This window comes from Homalodisca vitripennis, chromosome 5 (genome assembly GCF_021130785.1).
Source record: "Homalodisca vitripennis isolate AUS2020 chromosome 5, UT_GWSS_2.1, whole genome shotgun sequence".
Lineage (NCBI taxonomy): Eukaryota > Metazoa > Arthropoda > Insecta > Hemiptera > Cicadellidae > Homalodisca > Homalodisca vitripennis.
Window position 1 is genome coordinate 47,149,623 of NC_060211.1, and position 19,963 is coordinate 47,169,585.

General features: G+C 35.2%; 1 protein-coding gene across 5 annotated transcripts in view; it reads right to left on the bottom strand.

The window, feature by feature from the left end:
* The window catches only part of LOC124362102, a 265,442-nt gene that overhangs the window by 18,986 nt on the left and 226,493 nt on the right, over positions 1 to 19,963 (bottom strand). For 4 of the 5 annotated variants that reach the window (XM_046816284.1, XM_046816285.1, XM_046816282.1 and 1 more), the window contains exons 4-5: positions 14,898 to 14,970; positions 1,002 to 1,163 (exon numbers count right to left, since the gene is read on the bottom strand). In XM_046816284.1, the coding sequence (XP_046672240.1) occupies positions 1,002 to 1,163; positions 14,898 to 14,970 (235 nt within the window). Of the gene's footprint in view, positions 1 to 1,001; positions 1,164 to 1,194; positions 1,307 to 14,897; positions 14,971 to 19,963 lie in introns of all 5 variants that reach the window. The other variant, XM_046816283.1, reaches the window with a different exon arrangement.

Genomic DNA, 19,963 nt, shown 5'->3' on the forward strand with positions numbered 1-19,963 from the left:
CAATAATTATAATACTTCAACAGTGACTGATCAGGATACAGCTCTTGAATTTGCTAATTTCCAAGGTAGCCTTTTGGCATTTCGTATTCCCTACCACAATGTTTAGCCTGGTCCTCTTATTACCCCGTAATTAATCAAACTCAGCCCGACTACAACGGCAGATAGGCAGCTAAGAGGAGGGCGTGGGCGTACTCCAAGGTCCCGTCCTTGCCCCTCTACTATTTCATTAGTTCTCCCACACTGTTATTGTATCATAAGACCATTTTTCATCTGCTCGCTCACTCGGCCTTGCATCAATCGCCGTTCCTATCCTCTTCTTTCTCTTTTCCTCTCGATATATCCTCCCTCCCTCTCTCTTCGCACTCTCTGTCTCAATAAACAGTATGAACGCTAACTCTCCACAATGATGCTCTATGACCTCAGTTCTCCATTGTCTAGCCTGGGCGTCGTCGTATACTCCTCAAGGCGAGGAGGAAATAATTACTATTCTTACACCATCTAAATATTCATTTTATTCAATACCGGTAGAGGTGCTACTGATAAGAATAAATACACACTATACAAATTAATTTGGAAGAGCAATAAAGTGTTTATAAGTAGGTAAATATTACGAATTGCTTTTCAAAATTAAGAAAAAGCTAAAATTACCACAACTCAGTGTTTTCATGTAGCGTTAAGTTTGATTTACAACCAATTCTACGCACTGTCCAGCCGTTTAATAAAATTGTATATGGAAGATAAATAGTGCTTAATGTATTTTTCTTGTTTCTATTGTTATATTACATTTTTGACGATGTACACCGGAAGATATACAGGTTTATAGACATTCTTACCTTTATAATTTCAATCAAGAATGAGAGACAATCTCTCATGTAACACTAAATTTCCATTACCTTAAAACTCTAACGTGGGGGGTAATTAAATTGAAATGAAAGTTTCACACTGTTATTAGACCCTGAGACGACGTATGGAAAGTGATGATGGATGGAAACCATACTTACCTTGACGGGTTTTTCGGGCTCAAGTGAACAGTTCGGCAGTTTGAGTACATCTCCTCCTATACTGGTATCCTCCCCGGCACTCGTATTCTTGACATAGACGTTACACTTGGACACGCGCTTTACCAGGATGTTGCCCTGGTCGTCCATCTTCACTTTCACGCCCTGCAATCAAACAGAGACAGTTTGAGTACATCTCCTCCTATACTGGTATCCTCCCCGGCACTCGTATTCTTGACATAGACGTTACACTTGGACACGCGCTTTACCAGGATATTGCCCTGGTCGTCCATCTTCACTTTCACGCCCTGCAATCAAACATAGATAGTTTGAGTACATCTCCTCCTATACTGGTATCCTCTATACTGGTCCAAACTCCATCTTCACGTCCTGCAATATAAATGATTCTTTCAAGGAAACGAATATTATTGCAAGCTATATGATCCTTGTTTAGGCAGATTTTTAACGGAACTGATACATTTTTTATCTTGGATCAGGAAAAGGCTCTTTTAAGCCTTGCTCTGTTCATCCTAATGAGCAACTGGCCTATGTGAAGATATTAACAAAGAGAATAAAAAAGATAGTCGATTCACTAAAAGGGTGATGTTACTGATAAAAAGTGAAACGGTCACAGACAAGATTTGAACCTGCGCTATTCAGATCCAAAGTTTGACATTTTAACCGCTCAGCTTGACCGTTCTCCCAACATAATGTGAATAAAGATATTGAATTAAATTAACAGTATGACTGCAAGTTATTGATTATAGAGTGTTAAGTTTCAAATTGTAGATAATTAAATAAATAAAAATAATTCCTGTAAATAATTCCATCTGTAGACTATGTTGCTGGCTAATAAAATAGCTTATAAGATTTTAAGGAAGAGTGTGGAGCTAATATAAAAACACAACCAATATTTTACCTAACTTGCTCCTTGTTAGAATCTTATTTTTCTTAGACACTCGTGGATTGATCCAATATGATCCGTTACGTGCTAAGTAGTAAAGCATGTGAACTCTAAAGAATTTCCTCCACGGAATTAAATAAATTACTCTAGTTTGTCGTTTTAGTAATTTTTGTCATCAATTAGTAGACAGTACTGGAGCAAGGGTACATTATTGGGGCTCTTCAAATAAATTTTGTTCTTCACAACAATGTAAGCACGGTACTGTACTTATAATACAAGCGTATGAACTTATTCTTGTAGGCACGTAACCCATAAAATAAAATTAATAGTAAGTCAGCGAAGGATCGAAATCTCCCTAAATCCATAGGTTATGCTGTAAGGAATAATAGTATGTCATCACAGCCCGCGAAGAGAAAAGGTATCAACGCCATTAAAAGTATTTTATCTCAGTCTGTCAAAATAACTATACTGAGTTGAACGGATTGTTAGGCACAGAAACCTACATGGAAATACTGACTCATAAAGGGAAGGCCAGGAGGATGAAACAAATTATAAAACAATATGCTAATTTGGAAGAAAATAACAAAGACATCCACGTAAACTAGGAAGAACAAGTGGTAGCGACCACAAATTACGAAGAATTTCATATCATGACCACAAATTACACTGAAAGCGTTGAAACAAAATGAAATGAATAAACAAGGCATCAGTAATACAGCCTTGATTTTGATTTCGAATTGCCTTTGACCACTAATCACTGTTCCGGGGTATAAAACTATGCAAATTTCACAATGACCTCTTTCAACGAGTGATTGGTGTTACATTAAGGTAAACTGTGTTTACCACCTAAGCAAAGAATGTTTAGACAGTGTTTAGTGTTTAGGTTCTCTTAAATTTGTGTTCAGTTACTAACAAGACATGAATGATATTTATAAACAATCTCCTAAATTATTCAGAAACATCATATCGCGATTAAATTATCAAACAGACATCAACAAAGCTCGAATCTACTAATCACCGCTTCACATGTACAATTATCGTCCCTACAGAAAGTATTTGGAAACTAAAAGCACTATTGTCAAGGAGGAGAACATTGCCCGAAGAATGGCAGCAATGTGGATGGAGTAACCATTAATCACCAGGTTTGGCTCAAAGACAACCGAGAAAAGTACTTGGACTGACCTAATGCCCAGGAAGGCGCTGGTTACCCAGTGACCGGCGCGCCGCGCCGGTACGGACCAAGAAAAGAACAAATTGATTGCAGTTCTTACCGTCTGAGGACAATGGTGCCATTACGTCCTTTGCGGATTGCAATTTTATTGCGAAAATTTCGTGTCGTTTTGCTCCCACCACTTGTTTGTTTGGCGGTTTTGGTTTTGCGGGCGAGGCTAATACAAATAACCGATTTGTTTCAATGATTTATTTTGGGGAGTGGACACTCAGACCGCTCCATCTTGGTGGAATTTGCATACAATTGTGAGGCGCACAGGAATTGAATTTTATCACGCACAGTCCTTATTTTCATGGAAAAGAACCGATTCAGAATGTCAAACAGGGGCGATTGTCCACCGTCTGTCCACCAATAAAAACAAAAGGAGAATAATTACATGAAACGAGCACCTGCATTCCAACATTATATTTCGTTTAACGACTCTGTCCATATAGGGTTGAAACATTTTTGTTTTCTTTTTTAAAACTTCCTAAAACTAAGTAATTGTGGCAGTAAAATGTAAAACTAAATAATAAATATTAGATACAATTTTTCTTCAATTTTCACAATTTCTAGTTGTTACGTTTGAAAACATATCTGAAAGCATACGCGAGGTATATAAGGTTTTTTAGTTCATACACTGTATTGTTGCATAATACGTGTGTTTTAAATATTAACTTTGTGTTTGTGGTAGTTATTTGTAAATGTATTTTCGTCATATCAATTATGTTTTTTAACAAGGCGGTATATTTTTCATTGTCATCATATTATTTGCCCCTGGATAAAAAAACAAATAATAATAGGTTCTTACTATCAGTAAAATTTTAGTTCTTTCTGTGCACATGAAATGTACATGTTTCCACACAATAAAATAAATTAAACCGTGTAATTTATGTAAAGTAATGTTTTAATCTGCAATATGGCACTATCTTGCCGAATAATCTAGATTTCATGTGCATCCAAATTACAGTAGTCAACTTTTAGTAGTCAATATATATTTTTTTCCTCCCAACTACTGTAAGTGGACTGTTAATAAGTCGCTTGTAATAGTTTGCTTGCGTTATAGTAGGCTATTAGATATAGGTGTTGTAACAATGTATGTGACCACTCACTCCAACTACACCATAGGCCATCAAGGAGCTAATTTCAATCTTGCATCAACTGGAGGCAATTAGACAAAGTAGTTGGGAGCAGTTATCGGCTGAGATAAAGCCTATAATTATCCAGGTTCCTCTAATTAGCTTCAGTTCGCGAGGCCCTTTCAGGTAGAGCGGCTGTGACTCGAAAAGGAAACCCGTTCAAGAGTTACAGATCAACAGAAAGTAGGACAATAGACAATGGGAATATTGCCGTTGCTAGGTTACGGTGTAAACAAGATGTAACGGTGTGCGCACAAGCGTGCGCAGAGGGCATCAATAACAATACCAGCTGACTTGCAGAGAGAAGATTAGCGGCACGGTCTGCCAGACGCGGGCGCGAGTGCGGCACTTTAACGAATGGTCATTAGACCGAACTGCACACGATATAATGGATTTCAGTTATAACTCGTGCCGGCCCGCGCCCTCGAGTGATCCAGATTACAGTAGCGGATCATCATTACGAGACCCGAGCCATTTTCAGAGGGGTGAAATCAATCTGAATGAATGAACACTTTTTGAGACGCATATCTAATATTATGCTCAAGTAGCGGGTTTTTATTTATATCTACCACAATTAGTGCAAATTATATTGTTCATCTCAGCATTACGAACAAGTTTTAATCGTATTATTATTTTAATTTAATGGTTAAATAGTACAATCTGTGAATAAAAAGTATACAATCTTCTTGGATTTACAAAAGGTCGTAAATAAAATTTAAAGTTTTGGTATACAGAATGTACAGTTTTGGAGATAGAAACATTAAATCTTCCGTATTGTATGTTTTCTACATAATTGTGCTACACCAAACTATGGTTTTTAATTGTTATAGGGGTTTGCTTAGTTTCTGATCGTAGAGTAACACCGCTGCTATAGGAATTTTGCACAGCTATCAACGCAGAATGTACCTAGTAATACTTTTAGTTTTGCAATTCCTGATCTCTTAATGTACACATAGACGATTCATCCTTTTCTTGTTTCACCCCAGGAAAAAAATTAAAATATCAAATGTTTTCCATTTTCTATGCACTATCTGATGATGGAGCCATAATATTCTCCAATTTAACAAAAATTTGCTCTGCAATGCAGAAAGTTTTTGCATATTTTTAGTAAAAGTTCTCCTTTGCATATTCTGAATTAAATAGTCAAAATGACGGCTAAAACCTGGCAACCTCAGTTCTTGCAACAAATAGGCCGCATCATAAAAAGAACATTAATGAAAACTTGGGATTGTTCTGGATCTTATGGGATGCTTTCTTTAAAACGTGACATAGCAACCCAAACACAATACGGTATTTAGTGTGTGGCGGTATTTCTACTGCAAACATTAGTATTTCTTTTCACAGTTTACCATTACCAGATGTCCACCTCTGTTTCTTGCTTAAATATCCGAACTTTAAAATGTGTTCTAAAATTTTTTCGCTAGAGCTTCAGTACTCCCTGTACGTCCCGGTTTGTTTTGCAAGTTATAAATACTGTACTAAAAAATTTAACAAATGCTGATCTTGCTGGAATAACTCACCTTCAAAGTTTAAATTGCAAATGTATGAAAAAATACGAAATATGCAGGTAGCGAAATTTTATATATTTTACATAACTCTTTTGGTATGATTGCAAAATAGTTGAATGGTGCTATTAAGATCGGTTACCAACCGTGTTCCTCTTTTTACTTCTGCAAGTAATTAAGACGTGCTATAGCTTGCTATTGGAAAAATTGGTGTATACAGTTTACTACTACTACAGGCCTGCCACTGTTTGCCACTTAAATATCCCTCACTCAATCGTGTAACTATCCATTTATAAATCACCAACTCCTAGGCCTATCCGCTCGCAGGTTCCACTCATCTGGAAGTAATATCATGTGGCCAGGCCGGCCGTAGCTATGGGATCCCGCTCTGACGTGGCTGTTTGTTATTCTTGCTGACTCTGGACATATGTTCGTGTTTATCACCATATCTCCAGCCTTCCTCTGCACTTCCGCCCTCAGAGTCAAGAACCGGCCTCGACCCTCACAACGCCTGTCTGCCTGCACGTCTGCATCTCCCGAGAGATACCCGCTGCATAATTGGTGGAGATCAGTCCGACACGCGTGTTATACACGTGCCGCCGCCAGGACTGTTGACCCTTGACTGCTTGTAATCTTTCCATTGTTCTGGAGCTGAACTTTTGTCCCTCATTTGAAACGTTATGTTAACTCCAAATCATATGTGCACATTTCGAGTTAAAGTTCAGGCCGTATTATTTCCCTCATTTCTGCAGCTCAGAACTTATACTGATATCTAAGCATTACTTCCAGATAGTCATCCGTATTAAATACTCCCCCATTACGTTTTTCATTACATAATAACCTTCACTTGCACACTTAGAGTTCGTTTTTTGGTTCTGTCAAAATCTTCCCTAAATCATTTACAGTTTACTAAATGCTAAAGGCAGTTAACTCTTTACTTGGCACGATACGATGAGTGAATCACGCTAACGAAAGTAGACACAATCAGGATGCCGTATTTAATGGAAAAATGTAAAGTAAGGGGCTAACAATATAATTAAATGTTTAAATGATACACGCTGTTTTATTCCCTAATAATGAGGGTGGAAAGTTGAGATAATGATCAGTATGCATATCTATCTCAAAAATATGATTTTTATTTCTGGAATGCCACATTAATTGACAACCAAGAGGCAGTATACAGTGGTTACGTTAGTTTTAGTTTTAATTCTAAACATTTATACAACACACCGGTTGTATAGATTTTGAAACAGACTTAATTACATTAACGTAACAATTTTTCATCGTAAACAACTCTACATTTTTAAGAGTCTCGATACTGTTTAATAAATTGTACAGCAGTTGATCGCTTAAATGAACCTGATAGGGGAATCTCTATAAGGAATTTGGACAGCGAAGGCCGTCTGGATCTACTTCTACATGGAGGATGGAACAGATGGCAGTTGTGATAAAGAGGGTGATGAGACAGATCTTGTTCTAGAGTTAATGATTTTGACAGGAACGGCCCTGAGGATAACGATCTGACACGTCATAGTCTTCAAAACCCGGTAATGTCGCAATACGTGCTCGAGTGGAGATCGTGCACCGAGGGAGAGCGGGGTTCTCGAGGAGAGGAAGCATCGTCACACGGACGACCGAGTGGAGGTATGCGCCCAGGAACCTTGAGAGCAATATGCACGCCTACATGAATCAGACCTCATACTTGACCCACATATCCATACGAAACAATGGCCAATCATCAGAGAAGCGGTGGCATTATCGGAGGAAATAGAATCGGGCCCAATGCAAACCTTGAGGCACTCCCGAACAATCAAAGGTGACATCATTGTTACAGTAAGATTGACTTGGCATTTTGTATGGTATTTGCAACTGTTTTAATTGAGCTGCTTAAATAGGCCAAGAGTTCGATCTAAAGGTCATAATTTAGTCTTGCATTTCTGTTAACAATCTCACATGATTTTTATAGTTCTTATTTGTATCATAAAAAATGAGAAACTGGCTTCAAATATTACAAATATGTAACTGGATTTGTAAATTCCAAGCAATACAAATTATCAGGTAAGGTAGGCTAGTTCATCATTATTAAATTTTTGTATGGTTTTATACCAAACTGTGGCATTTTAATAATTAAGAATATACATTAGTTAATGTATATGTAATAGTAATAGGGTACTCTTACCTCCCATTAAAAATTTAAATACAACCTATTATATAAAAACCTAGAAAAAAGGGTTTAAATCTTCATTTGTAGCCTATTATTAATAAATAATTGTAATGGTTCACACCAAAAACTTTAGATCAATTTTTTTAGCACATTGTAGTATTTACTAAATCAACAATAAAATATAAAAAGTCCGATTCAACATTCCACAACGCTTTAAAAGTAACTAGGACTTGCCTTGTTGTGGTACTTAGGCAATATATTTCTATTTTAATTAATATTTTGTTTTTGTATATCTTTTTGTACAATGTTATAAAGGAGGAATTGTTTAGTTTTATTAATTTTAATATTATATAAACGGCAAACAATTCTTGACATTGAAGCATGTGTATTCAATTAGAAATTAAAGCTACAGCCACGAAATTGAATTTTTAATTATTTCTTGAAATACAAAATATATTGAACATTTCAAGTACGTAGCTCTATTTAACTGGTTGTTATTGAGTGGACACAGAGGAAACAACGTGACGACACATTTTCCGAACAAGCAGCGAGAGAGGCTAGACTGCCATCTGCCAATAACCATAATGAAACAAACATATTTCATTTTTAAATCAAAACGAAACTGTTACCACTCTGCGGAGGTTGGCGTTCTATGTTGCACCTTAAAACACCTTGTTAGTTGAAGTAACATCTCTGATCCTTTATGAGCGATAAAAGCGCGAAATGTTGCCAATCGTTCAGAGTGTGGAGGAGTTGCGTGAGGCGTTTCTCGGAAGAATGTTCCTCCGCGGACCACCAAAGAGCAGAGGGAGGCGTGTGGGTAGCGACGGACACCGGATCATCTTGACTCTCGTAAACTTTACGACAGTGTTTAGTGAACATAAACCATCTATGGATCGGCAAACGTGATTTATTGTATTGGTTCAACGGCTGTTATGACTGCTAACTGAACTGCCGACCATCAAAATCTGTAGATTATGTTGACGGTAGAGTCTTTGGCGCCGCCGCGGATATTCTGACTGATCTGATTGTATTTATTTAGAATTGCAATGATCAGTTCCCGAATTTCAATGATCAGTTCCCGAATTTCACTGATCAGTTTCCACGGAAAGTTACAGTTGATCTAAATAAAATTATAGAAGCAGTGCTATGGAGGAGTAAAACTTTTAATTTGGAACAATATTTCATAATCCACACATTTGTTATGTTTTTTAAAACCATTTAACGTAAATAAATAAATAAACTAATTAAAAGACTATCTGCTTCCAAGTAATACACATTGGCTTAGTGTCATTACACAGTCACAAGGAGAAACTTTGCTTCCGAGATATCACTTTGTAGAATTTAGCAAGTACAATGGATTTGCATTGAAAATTTACGATACATTTGGTATTTTATTTCCACGACTGTTGATTGCTATGTTTTTACGATCTTAAAGGAGAATGCTTGATAATTATATCAAACTGCACAATATTCTATCCTTTACCGTATTCATAGATTCCTATCACGTACTTTTCATTTGGTGTTCCTAGTCAAACCATCGGCATCATAGCTCGAGTGAAAAATCTCACTTGAGATATGAGGCTTTCAAAGATTTGTACTTAATTTGTCATATCTTTCAAGTGTTTATATTTAAAATTTTCACTATTAATCAAGATTTCTTAAAAAAACAAACGCATTTTAATTTATAAATTTGTAATATGAGTTAACTTTTTAATTAATTGAACGCAGACAGATTTACCAGAACAAAATAAGAAAATAATTGTTGTTTAAATTTTATCAAATAACGTTTATAATTCAATTCTACATGACAACCTAAAGTTTCCATATCATCAACTGTTGTAACTGTATCATCTGAGTGAATTGTTAATACTGTGACATATTAAATAAATAAAAGTAATATAAAGCTTTATCCGATGTTAAAACTTGATGCGTGATAAAGAAAACTCATAATCGGACAATTGATAAGTTATCCCACAGACATTTGTTTGTTATACCATGGATAGTACTGCGTTATCCCAAAACCAGTTTCGTGTTATCCCATCGAGCATTGTGTTATCCCAGGGATAAGATGTGTTGAGATTACGAATCCAGACTACTGCCGCACTAATATATTCCTGACTACCATATACATTACGCAGCGCATGGTAGTATGACCAAGGCAGGATGTGGATGACACCACACTTGGACTGGGCAGCAGTAGTGTGGGCCGGTGACGCAACTGGGCATTGTCAGCTGAGCACAGGAAGTCTGCACTCGTCTCGCTCCTGCAGCCTCTGGCGACCCACTGGCACAATCGTTGCTCAGAACTACCGCTCCTCAGAAGGGAAAAAATGCACGGGACCCATAACTGTAATAGTTCTTACTGACGCGATGTTCAAAGAAAATTTACAATAAGACAAATTCAGTTCCCTGTTTTTTTAGTTATTGTACCCAATTTCCCCTCTTTTTTGACGATGAAAGGATTTTCAAGGTAACGGGATTTTTCCGGACATTTTCCATCGTTCAGTGATACAAGAAATCATTGCCCACTGGCTGAATTATTACAAAGAGCTATTGCTCTTACAAAGAGAAAAAAAAGTTGCGGACCTCATAATTGTAATAGTCAGAGATGCGATATTCAAAGAAAATGAGCAATAAGGTATTCAGTTCCGTGATTTTGGAAATTGTACCCAATTTCCCCCAAAGACACAATTAAGTTATACTTCTTTGTTTAAATTTTATTTTTAACAATGAAAGAATTGTATATGAAGCATGATTTTTTTCCAGACATTTTCCAACGTTCAGTGATACAAGATATCAATAACACAACGTTTCGAGCTCTGCAATCTGATCTCTTCCTCGGGTGGATAACTAACCCAACACATAGCTACAATCTACAAAAAGATTCCATAAAGCAAGAAATCATACCAGAGGTTTAATCAGTGATACTTATTAAATTTATTCCTTGATCAACTGAAATTAAAATAAATTATATATTCTTTTGCAAATCTTCAATATATCTTATTTATTCATCTGTCCTTTCTGTCCCCGTCTGCAGGATATGGTCAAAATATATTTTGGACATTTATCCAACACTACTAGGATACACTAATTCGTTTTAAAGCAACATCATTGAAAAGCACTATTTAAAGGATTGTTTAAAGGAGTTAAGCATAAATATGTCATAACAAACAGGCATTCCATGTCGCCTACATAGTACTAACTCTTAATTTACGATATGCAGTCGATTATATTTTTATGGCTCCTCTCTTGAGCGTTAAAAAGGGAGAAGTAGTAGTAAATAAGGCACGTGTACCGCCATTACACTTTTATAGCTAAGCTATAGCGGCTCTTGGAGAGGTGTTCATGGACCTATGAACCATTGTCGCGGATCATCCCAGCCATTACACTTCTACCTGTTACTCTCGGAATTTCAGATGACTTTGTTTAATGTTGGCTATAGAAAACTGCAAAATAGCTGTTCTGTGATTGGTTGTTATTATTTATGGATTAAATCTGCGGTAATAAAGGAACAGTTCCAATTACCCAGTTGCTCCCGAGGACCTATTCTGTAACACTGTTGCAGCTATTACATTTTTAACAATATTTGTAGGACTGTACATAATTTCGTCCAATGATGGCTATATAAGTGCAAAGAGCTGTCCTAACACTGATTGTTATTATTTGGATATTCAGTATGCAGTGATAAAGGAACAATTCCAGTTGTCCAGTAGCTTCCAAAAAGCAGTTTGGAATTCTAGTACAATTCCAGCTATTAAATTTCTACCTGTTACAGTTTTGGATTTTATAAAATGTCATAACTTGGCTATATACCATGTGTTTCAAATTTTGAAGGAATTTTGGAAACTGTAAGAGATACAGCAAAGATTAACAGGACAAATTCGTGCATAATAACAAGACAAACGATTTAATTTGGTTGACTATTGGTTGCGTCGTTCACTCGTTACGCTCCAAAAACTGTTTTTGTCAACATTTTCAAACTGTCACAGCACTTGTTGGTCTTGATATTACGGACAACTTTGTCCATTTAATCTTCACTTTATGTCATAGTTTCCAAGATCCCTTCAGTGCGCATACAATTTGGAACACACTGTACTTAAATATAACTGCAAAGTTGTTTTAAGTCTTAATGTTATTATATAGAGATTCTGTGTGCAGTGACAAAGGAACAGTCCCAGTTGTCCAGTGGCTTCCAGGGACCGGTTTGGAACCCTAAGACCATGCCAGCTATTACACTTAAACCTGTTACTCTTTGGATGATAAAAAATGTCATACCTTGGCTATATGTTACTGCAAAGATAACAAGTCTTGATGTTATTATAAAGAGATTCCGTCTGCAGTGACAAAGGGACAGTTCCAGTTGTCCAGTGACTTCCAAGGACCACTTCGCAAATCTAAGACCACGCCAACAGTTTTTGCCCTCCAGCAGAACAGCAGGAAGGCGACTTGCTCACCTTGCCTACACCTGCTACTTTCTGGTTCCGATCGATATTCCGCACTTATAAACCTGCTTTCAGTTTGCATTCAACGTGCTAGTGACAAGTCAAAGTATTTCTTTCGTGGCTATTCCTATGCACTTAATAAGCGCATACATAGTCTAGTACTTTTGATATAATTACTCTCTATGACGTCACAGATTTTAAAACTGTACAGCTTTTCATTTCTCAAAAAACGGATTTAATATATAAAACATGACACGTAAAAAAGTAAAATGATCATTTATTCTTACACAAATTTTAAGGAATTATTAGTGAAAATTTGTTGAATAAAGTAACCTATCTGAGAAATACAATTTTGGTTAATCCTAAATCCCATCTTAACTACGGAAAGAATAAATTAAAGTACATAGTACGGCCTGTGACACGAGCGAAGTGGAAGAGAGTTCGCCCCACCCAAGAAGTGGTTCGCCTTGCCCTGAGCTCTCAGCCAAGTTGGCTTGTCAAGGAAAATCCAGTTTATCCTTAAACAAACATCTTATTGCCCCGACAGCCCTATTCGGTAGTCTTCCTGGACATTGTAGATGGCATGTTGAACCACAGTCTGGCTTGTAGATGGGCTTAGTCTTGAAAATTCCTTAAATCCACTAAACAAGGAAATACGACTCGATGGAGGTGAGCTAGTTACATAATCAAATAGTTTTCTTTCACTTGTAATGGAATAAACCACTACAAATATTTAAAATATTATATTTAACAAGATTATAATTTTTTGTTTAAAGCTTGTTATGGACAAGGGATAATTTGAAAGGATACGTAGTAGAATTTCAGACATTTGCCATCTTTAAAATGGTGTTGTACTTAACACAATGGTGATATACTTTTTTTGTAAAATTTAACGAAGGCAATTGTCCGTAATCCTACAATATAATAATAATTTAAAAATTATTATATTGTAGATATTCATGTTTAAGTAAATATAAGAACATTTAGTAAAACCGGCAAATATTGCTCATCTTACAGATCTTAGCCATTCTTATGTTCTATCAGAATTAAAAATAGACTTACAGTTAATAACATTGAAAAGATAATTCAGTATCCAAGGAAACTTTGTCTTAACATAGTTGATTTGTAAATCTGAACCTATCCTTAATAACTTAAAAGCAATTTTTATATGGATACAGGATTAATTAATAGCTACAAATAATGCTAAGCTAAGTGAATTAAATAAAATAAATATCCAAGAAACATGGTAATTGACAGGAATAAGTGAACTTGCCCTCCTAAATCAGCTCTTCCAAGGGCGCACCTAGGTTCGAGGATCGTCAGGAAACCGGCTGGACCACTTCACCACAATTAAGCCGAACCAAAAAGGATATGCCAGTTTTCAGCGACTTGTGGCATTTGCAAAGATTTAGCTACATGTTTTGTGGCTTTGACTAATGAAAATCAAGTTTCCATCTGATTAGACTGATAGTTGGACCAGTTGACTATGCAAATCATGAGGTGCTTCTCGGATTTTTCCTTCAAAAAGATTTCAAGTGACTTATCTGAGGGAAATATCCAATTATTGATGCAATATTGCCTTATTCGTATTCTCTAAATATTCTTCCGAGTCTTTTAACTTTCTACTACACAACTAGTAATTAACTCCAGAGACATGAGAAGTCTTTGAATTGATCAAGAACTATGTGAAAATAAAACTACAATTGTTATTACTTATATTAAATACATTGTAGGAAAAACGTATTAAAACATAATTAGATAAATTAGATTAATGTGACATCATAGTCTGTGAAAGATTTACTAAAGTGAGTTTTAATTTAGATTTATTGGTACCTCCTTTTGGAGATGATTGATAATGAATTAGGTACCCTTGCTTACGTCCAATCCAAAAATAACCGTGAGGTGACTCAGTCACGTTTTTCGGAGATAACACTAAACCGGTGCCGTGTAGATGTTGGCCTGCAAAGTCTTAATGCGTATTTGTAAACTGAATGTATGTTTATTTGTTTTCATTGTCTTATGTGTAGAGTGTCATTTTAACTAAAAACTGAAACCATTTAGCACATACAATTTTTCCTGTCGTCTGATGATGTAGTGTTATCTTCGAAACATGTAACTTGCAACAACCCCTCCGCGGAGCTCCGGTTGTTTTTGGATTCGACGGAGGTAAGGATACCTAATTAGTTGTCAATGAGTTTCAATACCTAGCAGTTATAAACTTCATAACCAAAACTATTCTGGTTCTTAACAATATTGCATTGAATACAGATTACTTAAAAATTCTATAAGTACAGGACCAATGGTGGAGCATAGACAGATGATTCACTAACGATAAAATTATTTGAAATGATCTCCTACCCAGTTTTTGTTTATTTTATGGGATATTTGAAATTTATTACCTATGCTTATAACTAGATGTATAAACGGGGTAAGACTACAAGTGATAAATACGAAAAGAAGAATAACACAACTAAATTATGATAAACCATATGATGAGCAAATGGTGAGTAGATATTCTTGTATAAAACTTACATGTCCTATGTGTTTCTTGAGGTCTTCTGTTTTAGGGTCTCGCATCGGATTATCAAAACCGCATAATCCAATTCTGAAACAAAAACATTTAAAATTTAATTATAACGTATATAATATATATATGGTATATAATGGTATACCAAAGACGTTATTGTTCTAGGTAACATTTTAATATTTACATGGATAACAAGATTTATGACTCTTTTGTGCCACTGTCTCAAGTTTCACCAACGTAAATACAACGTTTCGCGTACTGGTATCTACGCTCTTCACCATGTGTAAATCCTAAAAACAGTGTGTAGACCATACATACAGTAATAAGTTAAATTTTATTTTAATATTTATGAATAGTAATAATATTAGATAGCGACAGCTGTTTTGAAGACATAAAACCACTAGGATAGGCCATACTATATTCGGACCAATGTGCATGGCATTGTATACCTATTACATGACAGTCACTATCAAACAATAAGCTTCAAAGCGAAACGTGACAGTAACGTTTAAGCAATTTTATCGCTTCCAGACTATATAAGGATCGACGAGTACAATAATTCACTGATGGTCTATTGTTTGTCGATCTATTAATCCTTCTTCCTCCCATTCTTCTCCGGGAGACTAGCGTTTCCCGCCTTCACCGGTATTGTCGGTACAAATTATTCATTCAATAACTTTTCTACCATAACGGGTACTTCATAATGACTTAGATTATAACAGAAGAAAATGTAAAAAACAGTAAAAAGAGATCAATAGCATAGGGGTTAATGATAATATACGATTTACTTCAAATATTTTCCCCACATTGTACAGACATAAGGTGAACCTTGAACATCAGCTATGTGGAAAATAATACATTGAATATTTATATAACATGTCAAATTAATAATTTAATAAACCTCTGCAGTAATAACATTCAATTAGAATCCAACCGTAATACTGATTTAAGTTTTATTTCACAAAAATTCTGAAATAACTTTAAATATCGGACATTTTTAAACATCAAATTTAATTAGGTAAATGACGTTCAATTGTACAAAAACATGTCGTAAAAGAATGCTTTTTTCCGCAAAACATTACGGCACATCGATAAATGTACTACTGATCAAACATACCGGTTCAAGTTAATTTTAAAAAGTAAAATTCTCTTGTGATAAAAAAAAATAAAATATGAGTAATTGAGTAGGGTATATTAATTGGACAGCTCTAAATTCATTGAACACAATGGAGTATTTTAACTGTAGTAGTGTATGACAATTGTCACCAAACGCTTTGCTTAATTAATATATCTATTCAACCAGGTGATTAGTGATCACAATAGGTACAATATTGTCAGAAAAGGGTAAGAAAAATACAAAACTTGGACTTGTAGTTTAGTAAAACTTGGATAAATGTGACAGACGGAAAACTAATTATAATTACAGCAGTCTAAACGTGTATACTAATGATCTTTTCAAAGAGACAAGAATAGACGTAACTGTATTATATCAACCTAATCTGTTCCGCATGAATGAGAATCATTAGATATGTCAAGAAAGATATATATTCGAAGAGTCAAGTCTTGTAGAAAATGAACATTCTCGGGACCCTCGACCGCGGCTCCTCTTATCTAGAATCTGCAGAAAGCGTTACGTAATCTGTGGACATAATCAAGGCGGACAACTGTACCCGTATGTAACTGTGAGCAAGCACACACACTCACACACACACAGACCCGAGTCTGCGCCAATCCGCTAAGGCAGTCCAAGGTAAACGGGTCCCCCGCTAGCTGTAGCCCGGGGATATGTGTAACAGCTATTGCTTGTCCTACTGTCTCCAATCCCTTTAAGCGTGCTCTGTCACTCTATGTGTCCAATTCTCGTAACAAAACTTCTAACCTTACAATTTAACTCATGAATTGTATTTCTAAATTCATTTAATTCTGTGTTAATGAATTTGATTTCATTTGGGTTATTTATGTTTATTGTAACATTAATCCAATTGCACAAATGGTGGTTTCGTTGAGTAAACCAGTAATTAACTGCTCGCTTTGAATAGTAAACATCTGTGAGCATCCCAGAGGCAATGAATTATTTTGTAATACTTTTAATTCTATTAGTTACACAAGAGCAAAAATATTCGTACGGACATATTGTGTTTAGGTCCGGGGGATCACTCAGTTAGTTCTTAAGCCTGACGCTAGGGGATGCGTGACGTAACTTTATTCCCGTTCAAACGTTTGCTACTTCATCTTTCACTCCACAGAGTGCAGTCCGAGCGTTAACATCTTCGTGCCTCAATTTATAGCATTGGATTAGTTATCTTTCCTGTAACTAATACAATCTAAGGTAATACTAAATTAATTCAGATTTGAAATGGTTTAGGTGAGACCAATGATCCTATTTATGGGTTTTCAAAAGGGAACAAGAACAAAATCCAGTTTGCACACTTATATAATGAGATTCCATCAAGAACTGATCTGACGACCTCCGTTTCCATTATCAGATGTATATAAACTCTTAGGCAATGATTATTATTTATTGAAGAAGATACGTTATTTCTAAAGAAAAACAAAATGAGAGTTCCAGTATTATATTAACTCAAGAATCTATAAATAGTAATAATAGTACTATTTTTTTATTAAAGTATGTTTCGATAATTTAATCTATGACAGAATTATTGGTTTTAACACTCCTAGACACAATATATTAGGACAGCAACGTTGAGAAAGTAAGATGAGAGAAAAAAAGAATAAGACCTGATTTTTTGGCTTGCAATGAAAAAGAAAATGAGAAATGAAGGCCTTAATTATAATGCTGGGAAAAGTTGTTTTGTGTTAATCCTTAGACGTTTCTATAACTGCATACGTGTTTTTTTATAATTATGTATGTTGAAATACCCATTATATTCTCAGATTAGTACGAGTAGCTAAGTGAAGGAAGAAACCAGTTCACTGCTTGATATGTTGATTAAGTAAAAAAGCAACGAAAGGGATTAACAGAAGAACATGGGCGTAGCAGTAGGCTTCAGTTTACTAGCCGTCAATGTCTTCACCTAGATGTTGTAAAATCGAGGTTTTTTACACCAGTCTCAAAACAGTATTCACTTTCTGCTCTAAAACTGATATTCACGGAGCTCCCCCGCTCCCAGAAGATATTATTATTATATTACTATATAATAATAATATATACCTACATATTATTTATTATACTATTATTATTTTTTCTATGTTTTTTAATATATAAAAGTTATGCAAATCAGTACAACTAAAAATCATATTACCTTTAGCATTGATATTGAAATCTAATCTCAGATTTCACCTTTTGTTTGTTTGGTCTATCCGTGGTTAGTACGATATCCTACTGCTTTAGAATCAATTTAGAGTTAATAAAAATATCTTTAGATCAAATACAATGAATACTTAACTAAGGAGTTTTTTTTTTAATAATTCGTGTTTATTTTAATTTTAAAATAAGAGAAAAAACTCTTTTCCAAAGTTTTTAAACATTTACAAAAATATACCTTAAGTGTTAGCATGGTATTTTAAATATTGTACTTTTTATACATTCCTGTAAGTAAGGAAAGTGGTGGATAAAGGACTGACTGAATTCCATATTTCTTACAATCCCCCGTATGTGACTGAATTCCAAGGTAAAAAAACAATATTGTGAAATGCGGTTTAATATTTATTCCTCGATTTGTCTACAGGCTATTTCAATTATTCATAAAGCCAAAGAATACCAAGTATTCCCGGAGCTTTTGCATTGTAAAATGGAGTCGCCATAAACGTATACATTTCACGTTCTAAAACACCCACAATAAACACATAACAATAAGTATTCACCTCTATCACCAATAAAATCATAGACAACAGGACGTGCTACAGCACAACATGAGAGCGCTGTGTTTCAATATCAATTGACTTGCAAATCCCGAGGCGTCCGAAGTAAAATAACAAGGACCACGAGCGAGCGAGTGTCGACTGTATTAGAGATGATAAACATAGCAGACTGGCACCTAATGGAGGGGTGCTAATGCAGGCATTGCATAATTTGCATAAGAAGATGCGTGAGTGCGTGGGATACAATGGGTCAGCATATGCACGGCACACGCACAAAGAAGAATGGAAATCGCTCGCTCGAGTCTACACGGGCTGTGAGCGTCTCCGATACTGCCCTGTCACTGGATAACAATGTGATGGAATAAATAAGCGGATAGTTATTCAACACTAGATATAAATTTAAAGAAGTGAAATATCTGTTGGGCGTATATTTATTAATCTATATATTAACATTCAGACTGTGAGAAAGTGAAACCTAATGAAACACACCAACCACTCTTTATAACCTCTCTTACAACTTTCCACTGTACTGGCTGATCAATATCTATGCAGGCTATATTAACTCATAATATTGTGTAAATCTCAAAGATTTTTCAAAAAATCACAATAATTTCTTTTTTGCTCTTTCTATTGAAAAATTGGTATTTAAAGGTATTATTAGTTCCAAAAAATGTTAAATTATATGTACTCCTATACAGAAATGAAATAATGGTGCAAAACAGATTTTTTACTACGACCTTATTTTCTTGTAGTTTTTATACTTTTCGATTACTCAAATGAGGAAATACAAGTTTCAGATTTGCTTTCTAAATAACCAATTAAAATATTGAATAAACTTAAAAGCGTTTCAATCTATATTAGTTATATCTTAAAATACCACGTCATCTAAGATATTATTTATTTATTTTATATCACATCCCCTATAACTCTAACATTATTAACAAGGGGTAAACATTGTACAGATATTTCATTTTTCTATTAAGGAATTTAAAATAACATATCCCATTAAAATTAATTACAGAAGTTTTACGTAGACATAGAAATACAATGAAATCAATTAGTTTTTTTAGATAAATCAATAAAGCTACAAAAAAACATAACACATTAAACATGAACACACAAGAAAACATAAATTATTTCCAGCATCCTAAGGACATTTCATTCAGGGTCCCACCAATTTAGGTTCCAGTTGTGTACATATCTCAAAAACTAAGTACTGGTCTACGCTTTCTGTAAGGTTCTTGGTACC